Genomic DNA, 19,628 nt, shown 5'->3' on the forward strand with positions numbered 1-19,628 from the left:
CGATACTCGGAAATGAAAAACGTCACGATACCTAAATTAATCAGTATCGATACTTAAAAAAAAATATAAAAAAACGCCTCCCTATGGCACTGGCGGAGCTAGGGGGTGGCCAGGGGTGGCCGTGGCCACCCTTGGTCTAAGCTTGGCCACCCCTTTGGCCACCCCTCTCACAACTGCTGTTTCTGTCTCTTTTTTTATTGACAAAAATTGCGTTTCTTAAAACGCTGAACCGTCTCTTTAAGACCACAAAAAACATGAGACTTTTCAGATGCACACTCCAATTTCACCTCAGCGCCAGGCGCAAGCCAAACGAGTGCGGAAATGAGCAAGTGCCGAATGAGCTTCAGCAGAACATCAGACAGTGATATGCACATAGTAAATATAGAGTTAATCTTTCTCAACTGGTGGGTTGCAAGACCGTTTTGAGTAAGTCGAATAGTGTGCAGTCAACAACAAATGTAATTCTCTTTTTTTCTGATGCTACTTTTATTTTAGAAGATGTGTGTGAAGGCTTGTGACACTTCTGTCAGATGCTGAGAAAAGGGCGTTGTCCTTATTCAGTTGGCTATCTTCGGGAAGATGAGATGTTGTCAGGTCAAATGTCAGCAAAACTAACTTTTCTGTCATACGCTGACGGCTGTTGTACTGTGCTTGCGGTACGCACATCGCGCGCAAATGCGGCGTGCTGTAGCCAGTTCTGTCGTCAATTAACTCATGTAAGAATCAAAAAGGCGATTAAAGCTGTCAAAACTGCATGCATGTATTTGTTATATGCGTCACATGTGTCTGGATTAAAATATTCTGCTATGTGAGATCACAATATAAGGAACAAACTGATATGTAATGTTTTAATGTCCCAAATAAATGTGAGCACTGTGCATTTGTACTAGACGATAGGCATTCATTTTGCGTTAATTTGTAAAGGACAAACAAAAATGGATAATTTTTAAATCCATAAAATAACTACTTTTACATTCTGGCAACATTACATTATGAAAAACATAACATTTTAGATTATGTGCTGTTGACTTCCGCCTTGTTCACATTCTTGCACATGGGGATTCAAAAGAGAACTTTTGTTTTCCTTTTTAATTTCGGTATGATAGAACTGTTGCAATTATTTATTTTGACAACTAATATAGAAAGTTAAACTTTTTTTTGACAAACTCAGAATTGGTTGAAGAGTTAATTGATTATAAAAAACGCATTGAAGGTTGAATAATCTTTGGACTACAGTATTTACAGTACTGCATGTCTCATCCATGAAGATGCAACAATAGAACAAGCTATTGGAGATTTTGAGAACCAGAACCAAGCTAACTGAGCAAGTTGAACTTTAGCTATAGTGCGTGCCCTTTTATTACTATTTAATTCATTTTAATATGAGGTGGTGGGTAATAATACAAAAATATAAAATTCACTCAGTATTCCATGATTCCTAATTCACTATCTCAATTACAATTAAGTACAAATTAACTTTATTCAGTTGTGTAGACACTAAAACGGTCCAATGCATAAATAATTTTTTATGATAAAATAATTAATATTTCTGTGCCACCCCAGACTGGTTGCTGGCCCTTGCCTGGCCACCCCTATGAAAAAATCCTGGCTCCGCCACTGCCCTATGGACGTCTGTGTTTTTTTCCTGACGCACGCAGCAAAGAACCTGCCGCTGTCAGTGTCATGTGACAAAACACTACAGCGAAATGGCTGCATGTGCGAGCACAAGTGGCCCACGACTCGTAGAAAAAGATGACGAGAGGAGTGACATATGGAAGTACGTTGCCTACCTTGCTCTGTTGCACGGTGCACTGATACTTCAAAAGTAAATCGGAAATTAAAAACCTCACGATTCCTTAATTTATTAGTATCGATACTTCTAAGAATGACCGCGTTCAAGATTTGTAAGGCCGGTGACACACTGGCTGCGTGTCGTGTCCGTTTTTATTTCGGCTCCCATGTTAACTGCCTGCGTGACACACGCGTCTGGGCGCAGCTCGAGACGCGCGGAAAACGTGTGCATGCTAGAAATAGAACCGACGCCTATTTTTCACGCGACACGCAAGCGTGTTGGAAGCGTTTCCAGGCAAAATATGTCATTTGTCATGTCATGTCATTTTGACACGAATACATATTAATAAATGACATTTTGATGTTTGAAAGTTTTGACATAAATATAAATGTAATTTAAAAAAATATGATCGATTTTCAAATATTGCACCTCTCAATACAGAACGAATTATTCTGTAGCCTATTTTGCCGTCAACACTGCCGATGTTGTCTTTGCTGCTATTTATGTTTAACATGAAGTATAGGCCTTCCACAACTCTCTCTCCCACGTCAAATATATCACCAATGAGGCTTATCATATGTTACCAATATTAAACATTGTTTAATATAATCGCTGTTCATATTTTTATTCAAAGTTCAGAATCAAGATAAAGCTCTTATGTTTCTTATGATAAATGAGATAATGCTGCTAAATTTATCATTTTTTTTACCTTGAATGTCATTGCTCTAATGTATTTTTTATATTTTTATATTTCATATTTTGTTCAAATGTTTAATATATCTGCTGTTCATATGTTCATTTATTAGTGTGTTATATGATTAGAATGTTGTCCCGGTTTTAAAATAAAGCACAGCAATGATATTTGAGAGTGTTTCTCCCTTTTCAGGAAAAGTATCGAAAAAGTATCGAAATCGCAATACTTGACTTGGTATCGGTATCGAAACAATAATTTTGGTATCGTGACAACACTAGATTGTAGGTTTTGCAAGTTCAACATGGGTTATAGGTCGAAAGTTGAATGAACGAGTACTTAAGTCCTTTTGATTTCTTACAGGTTGAGTTGTTGTTGCCCATAACACGCTAGCATTCTGCTAATGAACGCTGATTGGTCAGTGAAGGACTGATTACGACCAGAGATGCTGCTTGATGGCATCGTGGCATCCGAAGCGGGACCAGAAACAAACAAAACAAAAACTCTTCTAGCACGTGTATTTACCTGTGTCAGCTGTGTTGTCGATGCCTCGAGTGCAAAGAAAGTGCAGAGCGCGAAAGCACCAAAGTAACTGAAGGATTGCCGTAAAGCAGTATCTCTGGTCGTACGATGTGTATGACGATTGACACTTTAAAATACCTTTTAAAGCAAATAAGTGACTCTAAAAAATCTAACACCCAGCAATGTGTAATTTCTTTGCATCTCCTTTCGAATACAACATTCAAATTACTACACAAATTATATCCTGAGAAAAGTGGATTTTGATGTGTATAGCGCCATAGACCTCCATTCATTCTGCACTCGTCCTGTGAGCGCCAGTTCAAAAGCCGGAAGTGTACTGAGAGTGAAACTTCTCGCCTTATTAGACATTCTCTGGTAATACTAATGTAATGCGGTCACAGGTGTATGTTTGATGAGTAGTTTACAACGGCTTTGAACGCGGCTCAACCAATCAGAATCAAGGACTGGAACTATCCGTTTTATAACATTGAATTAAACCACACTTTTAAAGTATATGCTTTACTTAGAAACATCTAAGTAAGTAATACAATAGATATTGTGTGAGACACTGTATCTACTTGTCAGAAATTACACGTGAACGCAGAGACCTCAATACTTGGTAGACAATACACAATGAGGGTAACATTTGATGTATAGTTAGTGTTTGAATGTCTCATTTTAAGTAGAAAATGAACTCCAAATGTCACAAAATGGCTAAAATCACCAAAGTTACTAATCCTAACAACAAAAGCAATGATAAAACCGTGTAAATACCGCTGGAAAACAGTGAAAAATCAACTTCATTAATTATTCAAGGCCCAGTGCATGATGGGAACACCAGTAAAAGAAAAGTTGAGTAATTTTACTTAATTTTAACGTTGATATTTACGCTTTAATTTCTACATGCTTGAATTGAGTACTAATATAGAATTTACTAACTGCCTGAACTAACTCTTCACTCTAAAAACTATTACTGGGATAAACTTAATTTTATTGGTGAAACATTTTTACACTTAAAAATATTGAGTAAATTTTAAAGCTGTGAAATCAATGAAATATAATGTATGAATTGAGTAAATTCAAGTAAAAAAATTAAGTAAATCTGAGTAACTGCATCTGGTACATTAACAAATAAAAATGAGTAGAAATAATTTAACATTTAAACATTTAAAAAACAATATTTATGAGTAATATTAACTGTTTTTATTTATGAGTAATATTAACTTTTTTTTAATTGTCTCTCTAACCTTTGCAAAATAGTAGCCTATTCCATACAACAACCAGTATAGCCTACGTTACATGACTTGGCCTTTATTGTCGATGAGTACAGCAATACAGCACATTTTACACTGTTTTTAACACATACAATATTGCCTACATGTAAACTCATTAAAAAAAACATTTTAGAAGTAAAAATTAAACATTTAAACATTCAGGTAGCCTAATTCAAGTGTAATCAATCGGTCTGTTATCCAATTTCCACCGGATCAGCGCTGGTTCTCGAGCCGGAGATGGACTCGCGCTCTGCAGGTGAACTTTGAACTTCATACCGCCGTCCTGCGTTTCACTCACAGCCGAAAGATACTGCGAGCGACTGACTCCATAACCTGCCAATAAACAAACAGTGCACAGTTCTGAGGACATTTTATCATCCAAATTAATTATATTCATTATCATTAGGAATAAAGTCGTGCGTTTATGCAAGGCGTTTCAATCACGCGAAAAGACAGGCGCGACTCTCGTTTAGGTGTCGAATTACGCCTCTGTATGTTGTTTTGCATGAAATAAAATGATTTAAAGCACAGTAATGATTTTATAGATAAAAATAAAATATACACAAACCTGAATTTCACAGAGGAAATGCACCAAATCTGCGACGCTGAGAAGAGGACTGTTGTTCTGGACTGGAGAGTTCAAACAGCCCGCGCTCACTCAACCAATCGTCGAGTTGTCGTCACGTCAGAGGGTGGGGGAGGGGTGCTTTGTTTTAATTGAGTAAACTTACTCAATTTCTTAAGAGTGTTAAATATATTAATAATATTGATTTGAATTAAGTAATATTTTTGTTTCTTGAAACAGATCAGTTTAATTCAACATTCTCAAATATTTTTTATAACTTTTTTACAAATATATTAAGTATATCATAAAGAAATTATTGGTTTGTAAAATACTAAATCATTTTATTGAAAAAAACTTAAATATATCTGTAAATTTTAGATAAAATTAACTGTTGGATTTTTACTCAATTATTTTGGTATGTTTAACTCAAACAATCAAGTAAACGATTTTATTAAGTTAATAAAGTTAAAAATTTCTGTAATATTTACTAAGCCACAGAATTATTTTTTTACAGTGTTTCATGTTGTATTATTCTGTAGTATTTACTTAACCACAATCATTTTTATCAGTGTATGCCATTTGAATTCTGTGTTCGTGACACTGGTTGGCTACTGTGATCAACTCAACTCTGCTTTGCATTGTGTCGAACAACATAACGACAGGTTCTTTCTTGTTTTGACTTGTTCAGGACATGTCCTGTGCTGTTATTTCTTTTTACATTCACATTCTTCACATTCTTCACCTTTTCTCACATGTAAGAAAATGTAAATCTGTCCCACCTGCTGATACCTGTCCAAAAATAGATATTAACATCAGGTGCCGCTACTCCTAGGAGACCAGAATGCAAAACAGACATGCATGCAAAAAACATTTACCAAAAATACATACTGGAATATAACAATACTCTTAATGCCAAATGCATATGCAGCAGTATCATATTATATCTACCACCCCATGTTGTATTGTCCTATTTGTAATTACCGTTGACTAGCTGCTATGGTTTCTACTGTGGATTTTGTGCACAATTGCTTAAGTGTCTTTATTAACCATCAGCTGGTGGTAAACCAACAAGTTAGTCGTGTATTGGGGTTGGTTTTACAAATCAGGAATATTCTTGAAATTCAACAGTAACTGCATTGTCTGTTCACTTACAATCCAGCTGGAGTTAAACAGTTTGTAAAGGGCTTGTGAATGGATCTGTCTGAGTGTTTAGTCTGGTGATGTGAGGCATGGAGAGATTCAGTCCATTGTTTACACAGCAAACGTAGTGTTAATTATTAATAAGAGACTTCACCTCCTGGGGACGCTTACAGTTTCTCTCTGACCGTAAGTGCACTAAGTAGGAGCAAATGTACTGAATGCCTGGATTGCAGCTCTTGCACAAGTCATAAGTGCCCTCAAAAGTATTTTTTTAGCCCTGCAGGGCATCTTTTAACAAGAAGTTGTAAATTTACTGAACTTCAGCTTCCCTGATGTTGCCTTTGTTGCTTTATTACATAGGCTAATAGAAATGAGAATGTTGTAGTCAATGTATGCTTTTTTTGCATGGAAAAATAAAATCTGTAGCTGCCCTTTTTTGCCAAATAATAAATAAATAAATAAATAATAATATATATAAATAAATAATATATATATGTGTGACATGTGTACATGCACGCACGCACGCACACACACACATGCATACATATACACACAGTGAAATGGACAAAAGTAATGTCTGGAGGGGATATTTGTTTTAATGACCCTACAAGTTTGATTAAGCCATAAAAATATGTGAAAAAATAAATATAATTTATTCACTGCAGAAGAGACTGTGAAAACTTGTTTAGCTTGTAGCTTGCTGTACTTTCGTGAAAATGAACACACACACCTTCAGTCACTCAAAGATGAAACTGATATTTTTCTCTCTTCTGATCAATTCAAGCAATGTCAACAAATACTTGCCCAGGTCAGACTACCTGAACTAATCCATGTGTGTGAACAGACCGTGTTTACTCTTGCTGTTTCAGGCTCTGATGTTCCATGTAACCATTATTACAGCAGCAGCAGCAAAACATGTCTCTTCTTCTTTCTCCTCAGACTCGGATTTCCTCGCCACATCATCCTTGTTTCTGTGATTTGCTCTGCCAGTTTGTCAGGATGGGCTAAAAACAATTGCTAGCAGCTGAGCACCGTACACCTGGACCCTCCTCCGTCTCACCTGTGCACAGGTAAACATGTACACACTTTGGCCCAGAATAATTTCACTTGATAAAAAATCATTTTGATTTTATCAATTGTACAATCAATTGATTTCATCGTGGTTTTTTACTTGCTGATACTTTGAGAGCAAGGTGACTGAGACTGATATTGATATTTATATAATAGAATACAGTTTAATGACCATAAATGACTTAATTATATTGAAATTAAGTTTTCTTGTATACAATATTTAATCATAATTAATTTAAAATGAGAAACACGTATTTTAAAGGAGCCGTATGTAAGATTGTGGCCAAAACTGGTACTGCAATCACTTTCAAATTACTGTAGAGCGGTGTATCCCCTCCCCCACCCCCCTGACTCGAGGTTGCCAGATAGGCTGCAGGATCCAGCAGGAACGTAGGCTGCTATGTAGCTGTGGAAACTAGAGCGGAGCTGGCAACCCCAATGCCGAAACGCTACTGACTTCGTGATTGGCAGATAGGTGGAGGGTGGAGCATCAGGCCAAAACACAACATGACAACATCAACATAAGTTGAGGGCTGCAACTTCACTTTTTAAATGACAATATCCTGGCCGGACTACTGTTGTCAGTGATATAAGTATTTGAAATGAACATGATTTCTTAATGTCTAGTGACATATCAGGGCCATTTTATGATTAATTGAAATACATTTCTTACATACAGCTCCTTTAAATGCTTCATGGTTTTTATTCAGAAATATGAAACCAAGGAAATTGGCATTATGCAGTTAAGTCGAAACATATCAGATAATGTTGTTTCTCGTTGAAAATAAATGGCTCTCTGTCACTGACAGGGACATATGTAGTCTTTAAATCACCACTGATCCCAGAGGCCAGCTGGCCCCTGAGGCCACTCTAAATTTAGTCCTTTATCCCATACGTGTAAAACTAGACTACCCCTGCACTCGGATACAACGCTGTTCCCATAGCTGCCAACTTTTGAGTAAAAAAATTGCATTACAATAAGTGTATTGTGATTGTCACTAATATTTTAGTAACTAAACTGAATTTTATTAGGTTTAGTGACAACATGTTACAATGTTTACATGGTACAATTTCTGGTAAGCTACGCTTTTTTTATTATTTCAATTCAATTCAGTTATTGTTATTTTATTTAATATTGACTCATTTGGATAAATATTAGGTACACAAGATAGGCGTTAATTTTTCTCAAGAAAAAAACAACTCACCTAATGCTGTAAATACAGAGAGCCCTATCAGCTGGCAGTATTATTTAAGGTTAAAAATAACTCAAATTAAATATAATGCCTTTTTTATTATAACAACAACTTTATTTAATGATATAAGTAAAAATATAATAAATATGTAATAGTACACATATTTAGCAAAATATTCTCTATAGCTCTTTTTTTTCTAGCCAACTATGTGCTATAGCCTATATTATGGTCATTAAATGGCTTTCCTGAGGTAAATGTTATGTGACATAATTGTTCTCCAGCTGTTTTATTGACCCCTTTGTTTGACTGATTGGTCGATATTATGTATGAGGAATATGCATTTCGGTAAGTTGTACTGTATCTTTCAATAGTGTTCATTCGCATTTATTTACTATTAACTAGTAGAGATGATCGGGTCATGTGCCGCTATGGATCTGTCACATAACATTTACAAGCGCCAAAACGGTATTTATTGTTTGAATTTTGTAATAAAATTTACTGAATCTGAGAGCTGAGATTTTTTTATATCATAAGTAACCTGCTCTGTCTAGTCGGTCTCCGTGTCCTCTTTGCTTCGTGATTTTTCTGTGCGTGAGAAAATGGATGTGTGGCGTGAGAGCGTGTGAAAAGTGTCAATTGCGTGAGTCTCACGGTGAATGCGTGAGGGTTGGCAGCTCTGGTTCCATAGGCGATACTGGGCCTTTTACTAGTATCCCTTAGAGAGTTACGGTGTGGGGTGTACAAAGAATAAGAGAAGACTGAAAGGAAAATGGGCTAAGGTAGAGCAGGAAGAGAGAAAGGGAATGGGAATGTAAGCTAAACTGAAGAATGTGAAGTTGAATAAGTGAGAGAAGCCATGTGCAACAGAGCAAAGGGGTTGCTGGGAGACAAAAGCAACGAAACAAGAGAAATAGTGAGGAGATGTTGAAAGAAGCAACAGGTGAATGGGAAAAGGGCATGTTCAGAATAAATGAAGTATTGATAATTAACCTTTAGTAAGTGTGAATTGTCAGTTTAATGAAATTTAAAACTCAAAAATATTAAAAGGGGTTTTTATGTCTAAAGATGGTTACTCCAAGGCATCACAAATGAAGTGTTCTTTATAAACTAGTGTGTTAACTCTCATATAGAGTTAAACATAAAGAGGTTCACTTAGTTTAATTTTAGCTTGAAGGTCTAAAATTTAAAACGGCCTAGCTTGAAATAGGGTCAAGTCCTTAAAGTAACTCATGTCTTTGTGTCTACTAATAGTTTGTCTTCTCGACTTAGTGTCTTATGAAGTCATCTACGGTTGACATTTAGACTTGTTAGCATTCAGTGCTCAAGAATTTAGTTGCAGACATTCACACACACGAGCAAACAAACTCTGAAGCAATGCATGTAGTCATCTAACAGAATTAACTTTGTGGTTATTTGCGTCACTTTTCTGTGGCAAGTAGAAACTTCTTGAAACTGTCAGCTAAACTGTTCTGGTGAAAGAGAATCTATCCTAGGAAATGAAAACCCTAAGAGATAAGGCAGGTAAAAAATTGAAACCGAAACTTTTTTGTTTTCTGCAGTTGACCCAGATAGCATCTCATGTTGTGAAGTGCCTTTAGTTAATTATATATTTAAGAGTGCATGGCAGGGTTTTCTGGATGCAGCGCAAGCTACAATGTTAAAGTCGGTTAAAAAGATTCACAAAACGGTGTCAATTCATTGTGAGTTAGTGGTTTGAATTGGACTCAGACCTGTGGTTGAGTTCACAACAGACTCCCTCACTAATTATTTTTCAGTTCTGTCATGACAACTGTCGGGGTGATTGGCATGGTAATGGGTATGACAATGTTGTATGTTTGGTCTTGGCGGAATAGATCTTCTGCTGCTGCTTTAATTGCTGCTGCTGCTGTAGCTTATTGCTGCGGCAGAACAAGTACGGGACTTGCTCCTGCCAATACATGCACGACACACTGCTGTGAGCAAGTAAGACATGCTGCTGCTGTACAATATAGCGTACATGAATTACCCCCCAACAGAGCAGGTGACATGATATTTGACAATACAATACAAGCTGAGTTTACTGTACGTCAGAAAATCCCCCACCCCCAGCAGATCTACCGCCAAAACATATGTGCTGCTGCTCCGAAGAGCCAAAGGAACGTGTGTATGCTAGCTATGTGTGCCTGGCCTTTTAGTTTTGAGAATGAGAAATATGCTTGGTCTTGGCGGACTAGATCTGCCTACGCAGTATTCCCCCCCAAGCAGATCTAACCGTTAGACATAGGGCTGGGTATCGTTTAAAAATTTGCGATACTGATACCTTGACTTCGATACCGGTACCTGAACGATACTTTTTCGATACCAATTTTATGAAATTCGTTTTAACAACATTACATTACCTAAAAAAAACCTTTGGTTTTATTTCCTATTTTGAGTCTGTATAAAAGCACCAGTGCTAAAGTTTTTTTTATGGATTCTAATAATTTAACAAGATGTATTCTTTACTTCAGTGAGCTTGTTGTTTCTGCCTTAACTTAATGCATTGTTTAACAATGAAACTGAATGAAAATTTCATTGAAATGCATTACTTACTGTACAGTCACCTCTCTGATTACAGATCACTCTAAATTGCAATTTAGACGCATGCATTTTCTGTAAAGCTATGGGATTAATATCCTGCCATGATTCAAAACTGAAAATAAAGTTCTGAAAGGTTGAAACTAAGTGTTCGAAAACTCAAAATCGTACAAAAAAAGCAGTCGGTCAATCCCACCTTTCCAGTAAATACGACTTGTGATTGGACTGTACGTCAGCAGACAGCAAAGCATTGGCCAAGAGCAGAAGGCCCTCCCTCCAGGCTTTTTTTTTAAGTTGCGAGGTTGCGAAGCTTAATTTTCGCTCAGAGTTTCAGAGTTTCAGAGCAGAGCTGCGTGACAACGCTGCCACAAATCACGTGAGTCGCAAGCTCGCAACTGTGTGGGCGTATCTCCGCAAAGTGGGTGTTGTAAACTCAGCTCTGAAAAAATAGTCTGCAATAGGAGTGCTAATGTAATGTAGTAAGTTTCGCCCTTTCGAACCTCAGTTTTCAGAGTTTCAAAACTTTTTTTCACCTATTCGCACACCAATTTTCAGATCACCATTTACAAGGTTTCAAATCTGGAAAACAAACTATACACTGGGAGAACAGTGACAAATTCGAAACTCTGAAAAAATGATTGCACAACACCGTAAAAAAGAGTGTTGCACTTCTGAAGAAGGAAAACTCAAAAACAAAATTATGTTTGCAGAGATTTTTTTTTTTTTACCACTTTGCAAGCCTGCAAAACTCTGTTTTCAGAGTTTCAAAACTTTTTTTCACACATTAGCAACCCAGTTTTCAGATCACCATTTACAAGGTTTCAAACCTGGAAAACAAACTAATACAGTGGGAGAACACTGACAAATTTGAAACTCTGAAAAATTGTTTGCGCAACATCGTAAAAAAAATGTTGCAGTTTTGAAGAAGGAAATCTCAAAAACAACAATGTTTGCAGAGATATTTTTATTTTTTTACATTTTGCAAGCTTGCAAATCTTATTTTTCGATCTTGCAAAACTTTTTTTTGTAAGATTTTGAGTGTTCGAACACTTAGTTTCAACCTTTCAGAACTTTATTTTCAGTTTTGAATCATGGCAGGATATTAATCCCATATAAAGCTGCTGTGAAACTATATGTATTGTGAAAAATGATATACAAAGAATTGAATTAAATTAAATATAGGCTACTGTGGGGCGGGATATAAGCCTCGCGCTCAGCATACATAAAACTTGCCGCAAAGCTTGCACACCTATAGAGAGAAATGCACTTTTTATTTAGATTACATAATCAAACTATTTTGTTTCGAATTGGTTCGTTTAGACATTTCAAGCTTCTATAGACCTATTTCTCATATCTGTGAGGCATGTATCCTGTAAGCTGAGTTTCAGTTCATTTGTGACGCGCTCCAGTTCTTCTTGCAGTCGAAGACAGATCAACTTTCTGCTCTCAAATTTATTCTGTGCGCTGTTAAGTGCTCATCAGATTTGTCATGTTGCCGGTCTTGGCAGCAATCATCTTGTCGCAAATATTGCATTGCGCGCTGCTGGCATCGAGTCTGGTGAAACGTAGCTACACTTTTGATCTTTTTCACATATTTTCCATCTATGTGGGTTGGGATGCTTACACACTACAGCCTCATGTGCAAGCCACGTCTCTTTGGGCAACCGCGCAAACTAGTGTTTTTCCGCCACAGCCAATCATGCTGAAAGCTTATTGGCTCACTATCGTTGACGAGATTAACCCTTTAGGTATCGAAATTTGGTACCGAACGACAAGACATGTTTCGATACTCAATAGTATCCAGGCAATTCGGTCGGTATCAAACTCGATACCTAGCTCTAATTGTGGGCTGCCAAGCATCTCGCAGTGTAGCCCTATGTGTACTAGTGTACCCACCCACCCCTTTTTTTTTCTTTTTTTTTTAAGGGGTGTCCATAATGACTTATCAGTGCCTACATACCAGTGTATACGTGCCACTAAACTAAGTAGTTTGGGCCATAAGGCTTGGCTCTAGTGGTCTATTCGACTGTGTGCATGGGCCTGCTTTGCCGAATGGCTTAACTCTATTGGCCAGTGACTGTGCGCCTGGGTTACCACACCGAATGGCTTAACTCCAGTGGCCTATGACTATGTGTGCCTGAGCCAAAAGCTCAAACATATCCAATTAGAACGCGCATTATGTGTGGCTTTAACAAATGGTAACATGTTGCAGGCTAATAGAGATGAAAAGAAACCCCCCACAACCACCTGAGCAAATGGTATGATGATTTAGCATCGTTTGATAATCGTCATTGTCAAACCTTCTATACTCCTATTTAATTAATTAATAATTTATAATTAATTCATTACATTTATATAGCGCTTTTCTAGGTACTCAAAGCGCTTTACATATGAAAGTGGGAATCTCCTCAACCACCACCAATGTGCAGCATCCACCTGGATGATGTGATGGCAGCCATATTGCGCCAGAATGCCCACCACACACCATCTTATTGGTGGAGAGGAGATAGTGATTAACATAAACAGTATGGGGATGATTAGGATGCCGGGGTTACACCCCTACTCATTCGAAGGACATTCTGGGATTTTTATGACCACAGAGAGTAAGGACCTCGGTTTAACGTCTCATCCGAAGGACGGTTTATTTGTAAATGTGGAGTCATTTGGACAACGGATGAATAATGGAGTATGACTAACATGTATTCAGCTGAACCGAGACCGAACACACACGAGTAAATGAAAACATCAGCCTTTAAAAGTGTTGTAAATAAAGTAATAAGCCCCAGTTTTAAATGCTATGTTTTCTCATCAACATTTTCTCATGTCCACTATGCTTAGTCGCAGTAACCTTACGTAAAAGGCTTGCTGCTGCTGCTGCATCTTAATACGCATCTCTGCTGCTGTATGCTAGTATTTTACTCCTGCATCAAATGCAAGATTGTAAAACACCTTTCTTAAACAAATAAGGCATTGTTTGATGTTTTGTAGATTAAGCAAAGGTTAATATTTAAACACTAATGCCCATCCAGGTTCTGGAACCCAGAGTTCCCAAAATTTAGTGATGATGCAGATGCTGGATAGCAGTGTCCACCAAAAGATTAGATTTACGAGTCATTATTTTACGATATTTGGAGAAGAACTCAAACATTTGAGCTGATATTCTATTATATCTATTATCTGAGTTACATTGCTAATGCGTTACTACTTGGCATTTCATATCTGTCCCATGCAATGGTTATGTCAACAACACAATTTGAGAGTGAATCGCACATCACTCCTGAACTTCACAACATGCAACCTAGCTCTGTTAGATATGTGAATACAAATAAAAGCCTTTCACTTTAAAGAGTTCAGAAAAGCTTTTCTCTGTATCCTTACATTGTCTGCTTGATGCTGCATAAAAGTAAAATGCATATTCTCTAGCTGCTAATGCTAGTAATTCACTCTAAGCATTAAATCTGGACTGTTGACATGACACATGATTTAAACCTCATGAAATGGTTAGTTCATAAGAATTAAGCAGACTACGCAAAACGCATAGTGATATATTGACACACTATTGTTTTTGTTTTTTTTTAATTGTAAACGATTCAACAAAACATTCGCATATTTCACAATAAATATTATTGGTCAGTGTTTAGAGGTCCAGTCATAATGTATAATCTATTGTAAGGGAAACTTTGTTTAGGAGTAAAAAAAAATACAGGGCCAGCCCAGTAACAATTTTTTTTTCTTTTTTTTGTTGATAATTCTCTGTTATCTAAATGAAGTCTCTTCTGCTCGTCAAGGCTTTTTATTTGATCAATAAACCCTAAATACTGTGAAATATAATCACAATTTATTTATTTGCATTAATTTGAAATGAAGCATTTATTTGAAATGGAAATTTATTTGCATACATTTGAAATGGAAATCTTTTGTAACAAACATCTCTACTGTCACTTTTGATAAATTATTATCAGAATGAATGCATCCTTGGTGAATTAAAGCATTCATGTAAAAAAAAAAAGATTTTCTGACTTCAAACTTTTGAACGGTAGAATATATGGCACAAATACAGTCAGTATCACTACAATGATAGCATCAAATGGGAAGTAAACCATATTTATTGAGTTTTTTTTTTTTTTTTTTTAGTTTTTTTTTTAGGTCTGTTGCCCTGTGAGTAGTTCTTAACATGTCCTGATCCATGTCATTTTTTTTGTTTCTGCTGTTCAGGTGGTGAGATTTGACACCATGCAGGGACCTCGGAGGAAGGTGAAGGTCATGTTGATGATGACAATGGTGTTTATCTTCATAGTGGTGGAGGTCTCCCGCAATGCTGGGAAGGGCAACAGCAACAAAAATAAGAATCTGGTTCCCTTGAAGCGTTTTTGGGCAAAAGATCTTCCGAATAACGCCTACTGGAATCGCCAGCAGCAACAGCTAAATTACATCAACAACCCCAACCTAGAAAAACTCAACTTCACAATTGATAAACTTCCAGACTGGCTAAACGACACGGTCAGTCTTGATTCCTGTGACCCAGACTTCAGGGTGACCACCCAAATCAAGGATTTCAACTCCTTACCGGATCGCTTCAAGGACTTCCTGCTTTATATGCGATGCAGGTCCTATCCCATCGTGGTGGACCAGCCAAACATATGCAAAGACCAACCGTTCCTCCTCCTAGCTATTAAATCTTTAGTCCCGCACTTTGATCGACGTCAAGCTATCCGCGAGTCGTGGGGCAAAGCTGGCCGCCTTGCAAACAGAACGGTCGTTACAGTTTTTCTTCTTGGAAACGCAGCCATGGAAGACTATTTCCCTGATCTCTCAAATATGCTCCACCATGAGAGCTCAATGCATAGAGATATTCTTCAATGGGACTTTAGGGACACCTTCTTCAACCTCACCATCAAGGAGGTGCTTTTCCTGGAATGGCTGAGCACCCGCTGTCCTGGAGCCAGTTACATCTTCAAGGGGGATGATGATGTTTTTGTTAACACCATCCGCATTATAGACTTCCTAAGCCATCTTTCTCATGCCAAAGCCAAAGAACTGTTTGTAGGGGATGTGATCACTAATGCTGGTCCACACAGAGACAAAAAGGTCAAGTATTTTATCCCGGAGAGCGTGTTCATTGGAGCGTACCCTGCGTATGCAGGCGGGGGCGGTTATTTGTTCTCGGGACATCTGATCCAGAAACTTCATAACGTCTCGAGGTCGGTGCCCCTGTACCCTATTGATGATGTCTACACAGGCATGTGCCTTAGGAAACTGGGTCTCGCGCCTGAGAAGCACAAAGGGTTCAGGACCTTTGATATCGAGGAGAAATATCGCAATAATGCCTGTGCCTATAACAGCCTGATGCTGGTTCATCCCAGAAGTCCTCAATATATGATCAAAATCTGGGCCTGGCTGAATGACCCAGCCTTGAACTGTCACTGAACTGCTGCTTTAAAGGGACAATTCACCCTATGATTATAATTCTGTCATCATTTACTCACTTTCATGACATTCCAAACCTGTAAGACTGACTTTCTTTGTATGGACCAAAAAAAATATTTTTCAGTGAAAGTCATTGGGATCCAAAAAACTTTCAGAATATCTTCTTTTGCGTTCTGCAGAATAAATAGTCATACAGTTTGGAACAACATGAGGGCGAGTAAATGATGACAGAATTGTCATTTGGTGAATTATCCCTTTAATGTTTTACCGTTGTTCTATTATGATTTCTTATTAGCATCTTTTCATGTCAATGGTCTGGAGCAATGATGAGATCTTTACATTTCAAATGTGCTATCAATTTCCAAAGTGGCTCTGAATTGCTACCTATACAGTATTGAAATGGCTTGACTTTGTGTCAGTTCTGTTAATTATGTTACAAGTATTTATACTCTGCCCTCTGGTTGTGAGGTCATAGGTGCTGAGGATTGTGGGAAATGTAGTTCAGCTGGTCTGGACATGAACACACAATACACTGAGCACAAATATCTGTTAGTCATTTTAAGTGTTTTTTTGTTGTTGTTTTTTCAATGGGAGAGTTGTATCATGGTAAAGTGAACTGACATGTTCAAACAATCATACGTTTTAACAAACCTTTTTTTAAAGCATCTATGCGGCCGTCACAAGCATAATTTCACTCTCCATACTTGCCTCTTTATTTCTCAGCAATGCGAATGAAGATATCGCCTTCCTGTTTTGCACACAGACAGCCTGAAAATTGAAACGTGTTTGTGTGTTTAGATTCATGAAGAGTTGGCTCATTTTAGAGCCCTGGTTGTGGGGACAACAGTTTCGGACCTCGAATGAATATAGGTTGCCTACCCAAACCTCTACATGTGTGTTTTTGATTTTAATGGACTGCTGTCTCTCTTCCTTCTAGATTGATTCTTATGCAGAAACAGACAATCAATTGCTAGTCTTAATCTTATTTTTGTTCCAAAAAAATGAAGACCTGGCCATTTCATCAAAGAAATGTGTTAAAGGAACAAAATCATTCACTCCTCTGCTGGAAAAAGCAGACCAAAAGCTTGTTTCCCTCTTTGATCTGATTTGAAGTCTTCTCAAGATGTGCTCAGTGTTTTGGTCAAAAAATGATGGTTGTAAATAAACAAGAATATGAAAGGAAATGGGTTTCATCTTACATTTGAAATCAAGGCATCTCACAATTTACCTTCTTGACTAAATGAATGAAACTTTGCAGCCAATTTTCCAGCCCCATATTAAGCCTGTTACTGTTGTTCATGCTGTTGTTGTATTTTCCCTCCCATAAAGAGGCCAGGAAATGGTCTCAGCTGGATGACTTAATTACAGTACTGAATTTGATACAGCAGCCCCCAACTATGTTACAGTGACACCTGCTGGTCTGTATATGTATCTTTTTTCTTTTCCTTTTATGAACACTGGACATTTTTCATAACCTGCTTTCATCTTGATGGAATATTTAAATCATGCATGTGGCCTTCCAGTCAACTAGTAGTTCAAATATATTTTCTTTTTTAAGAGGCATAGGGCAAGTGATCATCACAGATTTAAGGCTGTGCTGACTGTGTCTGGTCTATAAGTCTTATCTGTTAGTCTTCAGTCTGCCTCATCGGTTGTTTGCTGAGGAGTTAAATCAGTTTTGTGTCATATTTGTCTTTTTTAATATTAAGTTGCCCACCCTGCTGTGAAGAACGATAGCAAGGCAAGCACACCTTTTAAAAGCCTGATCTTGTGTTTGGTGAGAAAACAAAATTAAAAGTGTTTACATGTGTTTATGAACAGTACAAAAAGCTTGTATTTACTATTTTATTGATCACAGAGGTAGATTATACAAGTTTTATACACTGGTATTTACTGTACTCTTGTGAGTTCTCAACAGGCTGTTGTATGATTGATGGTTTTTGTATCAGTGCATAACATTGCAGAATGAACACTTGTTCTTGCCTTATGCTGTTTGTGCACCAGAAGATCTTTCGGTTTATTTAGGTAATGCCTTAATGATAATTTGGTCTTTATGTAAATTAGATATTTGAATGTTAAAATGAAAATGTGTTGCGTAAAATGTGGCTTTAGTTGTGTATGTGTATTTATGTGTATTTAATGTAGGTATGTATATAAAGGCTCAGGAGTATGATCATGATAAAATCAGTTTGTATTTTGGAATTGTTCATTTATTCAGTCATGTCTATATGAAATTTCTGAAACTGTAATGGCTTTCAGGTATTTCACTTCACATCACCTTCAAGAACGTTCAAACTACTTTTTTTGCCGTATATTTATATGCTGATTATTTTCTATTTTTATTTTTGTATTTCACAACGCCTCTTACCAAAAACACATTGTCAACCATGCAAACATTCCTACCGAAATGTGCCTGTTAGTAATTTTGATCAATTTTGTGTCTTTTGTAATTGAATATGCACATTTGTTTTTGTCACGTCTCTACCTTTTTTTGATTTAACTCTTATAATAAATGGAATAAATGGATGTTTTGTACCTCTGTCATTCTGTCCATTCCTGAGTGCTTCTTGCAGAGTACTTTGCTACTTTTTTTCTGCTATTAAATGTGATCTTATTAAAAATACAATCTTATTTTTGTGATGATGTCATTGTGTGTGTTGCAGCACTTTTTTTTTAAACCAGCAGAGGGCATCTTGGTGCTTTGTGTGTCTTTTAGCATTAGTGTGCCAGAGCTCTCCTACAGTGGATATTTTTTGTCACTGTGTGGCACATTTTTTTTAATGCTGAATGCCGCCCTCTTTTTGATTTACTAAGGTACTTTGTCATGATCGGTTCTGTGAAACTATCTTGTTCCAACGTGCAGTGTAATTTTTCCTCCAACACTCTGACATTTAATTATAGCAGAGCTCACAAATCATCTGCGGCTCTGCGAGAGGTCTAGAGCTCAGCTAAACACTGAATTTTCATACCTAACTACACTAAATCTTATTCACACTTCTTGCTTTTTTCTCAGTACTTCATTTGTGTCATTTATTACCTGCTGAGATATAAAATGCTGTTACATGCACTTTCTTGTTGGTCGCTTGGAAAGGAAGGTGTCTGTCAAAAAAAATGTAACTGGATAATCAAGATATAACATGGAGTTGAATGCTTTTTCTAACATCAAGATTTTGTGTTAATGGAGACTTATGGAGTCCATCTCAGCTTCCGTTAAAGCAAAAACGAAAATTCCTGCTTATTTTTATTTTCAATTCAGCGTGATGTGTTGATAATTGAAAAATATGCAATACTGTTCAAAAGTTTGGGGTCATTTGTGTATGAATGTCTCTTACGCTCACCCAATTTGTATTTATTTACTGAAATATACAATATTGTGGAATATTATGGTTTTCAATGC

The 19,628-nt window shown here is 37.0% G+C and overlaps 1 protein-coding gene across 4 annotated transcripts in view; it reads left to right on the plus strand.

The window, feature by feature from the left end:
- b3gnt2b (UDP-GlcNAc:betaGal beta-1,3-N-acetylglucosaminyltransferase 2b) overlaps positions 1-18,766 on the plus strand; it is a 37,275-nt gene extending 18,509 nt beyond the window's left edge. For all 4 annotated transcript variants that reach the window (XM_084097696.1, XM_084097694.1, XM_084097693.1 and 1 more), the window contains 2 exons: positions 6,924-7,054; positions 15,020-18,766. In XM_084097696.1, the coding sequence (XP_083953822.1) occupies positions 15,038-16,231 (1,194 nt within the window). In that variant the 5' untranslated portion in view covers positions 6,924-7,054; positions 15,020-15,037 and the 3' untranslated portion in view covers positions 16,232-18,766. The remainder of the gene's footprint in view (positions 1-6,923; positions 7,055-15,019) is intronic.
- Positions 18,767-19,628: the final 862 nt, after the last annotated feature.

Source organism: Abramis brama (genome assembly GCF_963993115.1).
Source record: "Abramis brama genome assembly, chromosome: 21".
NCBI lineage: Eukaryota > Metazoa > Chordata > Actinopteri > Cypriniformes > Leuciscidae > Abramis > Abramis brama.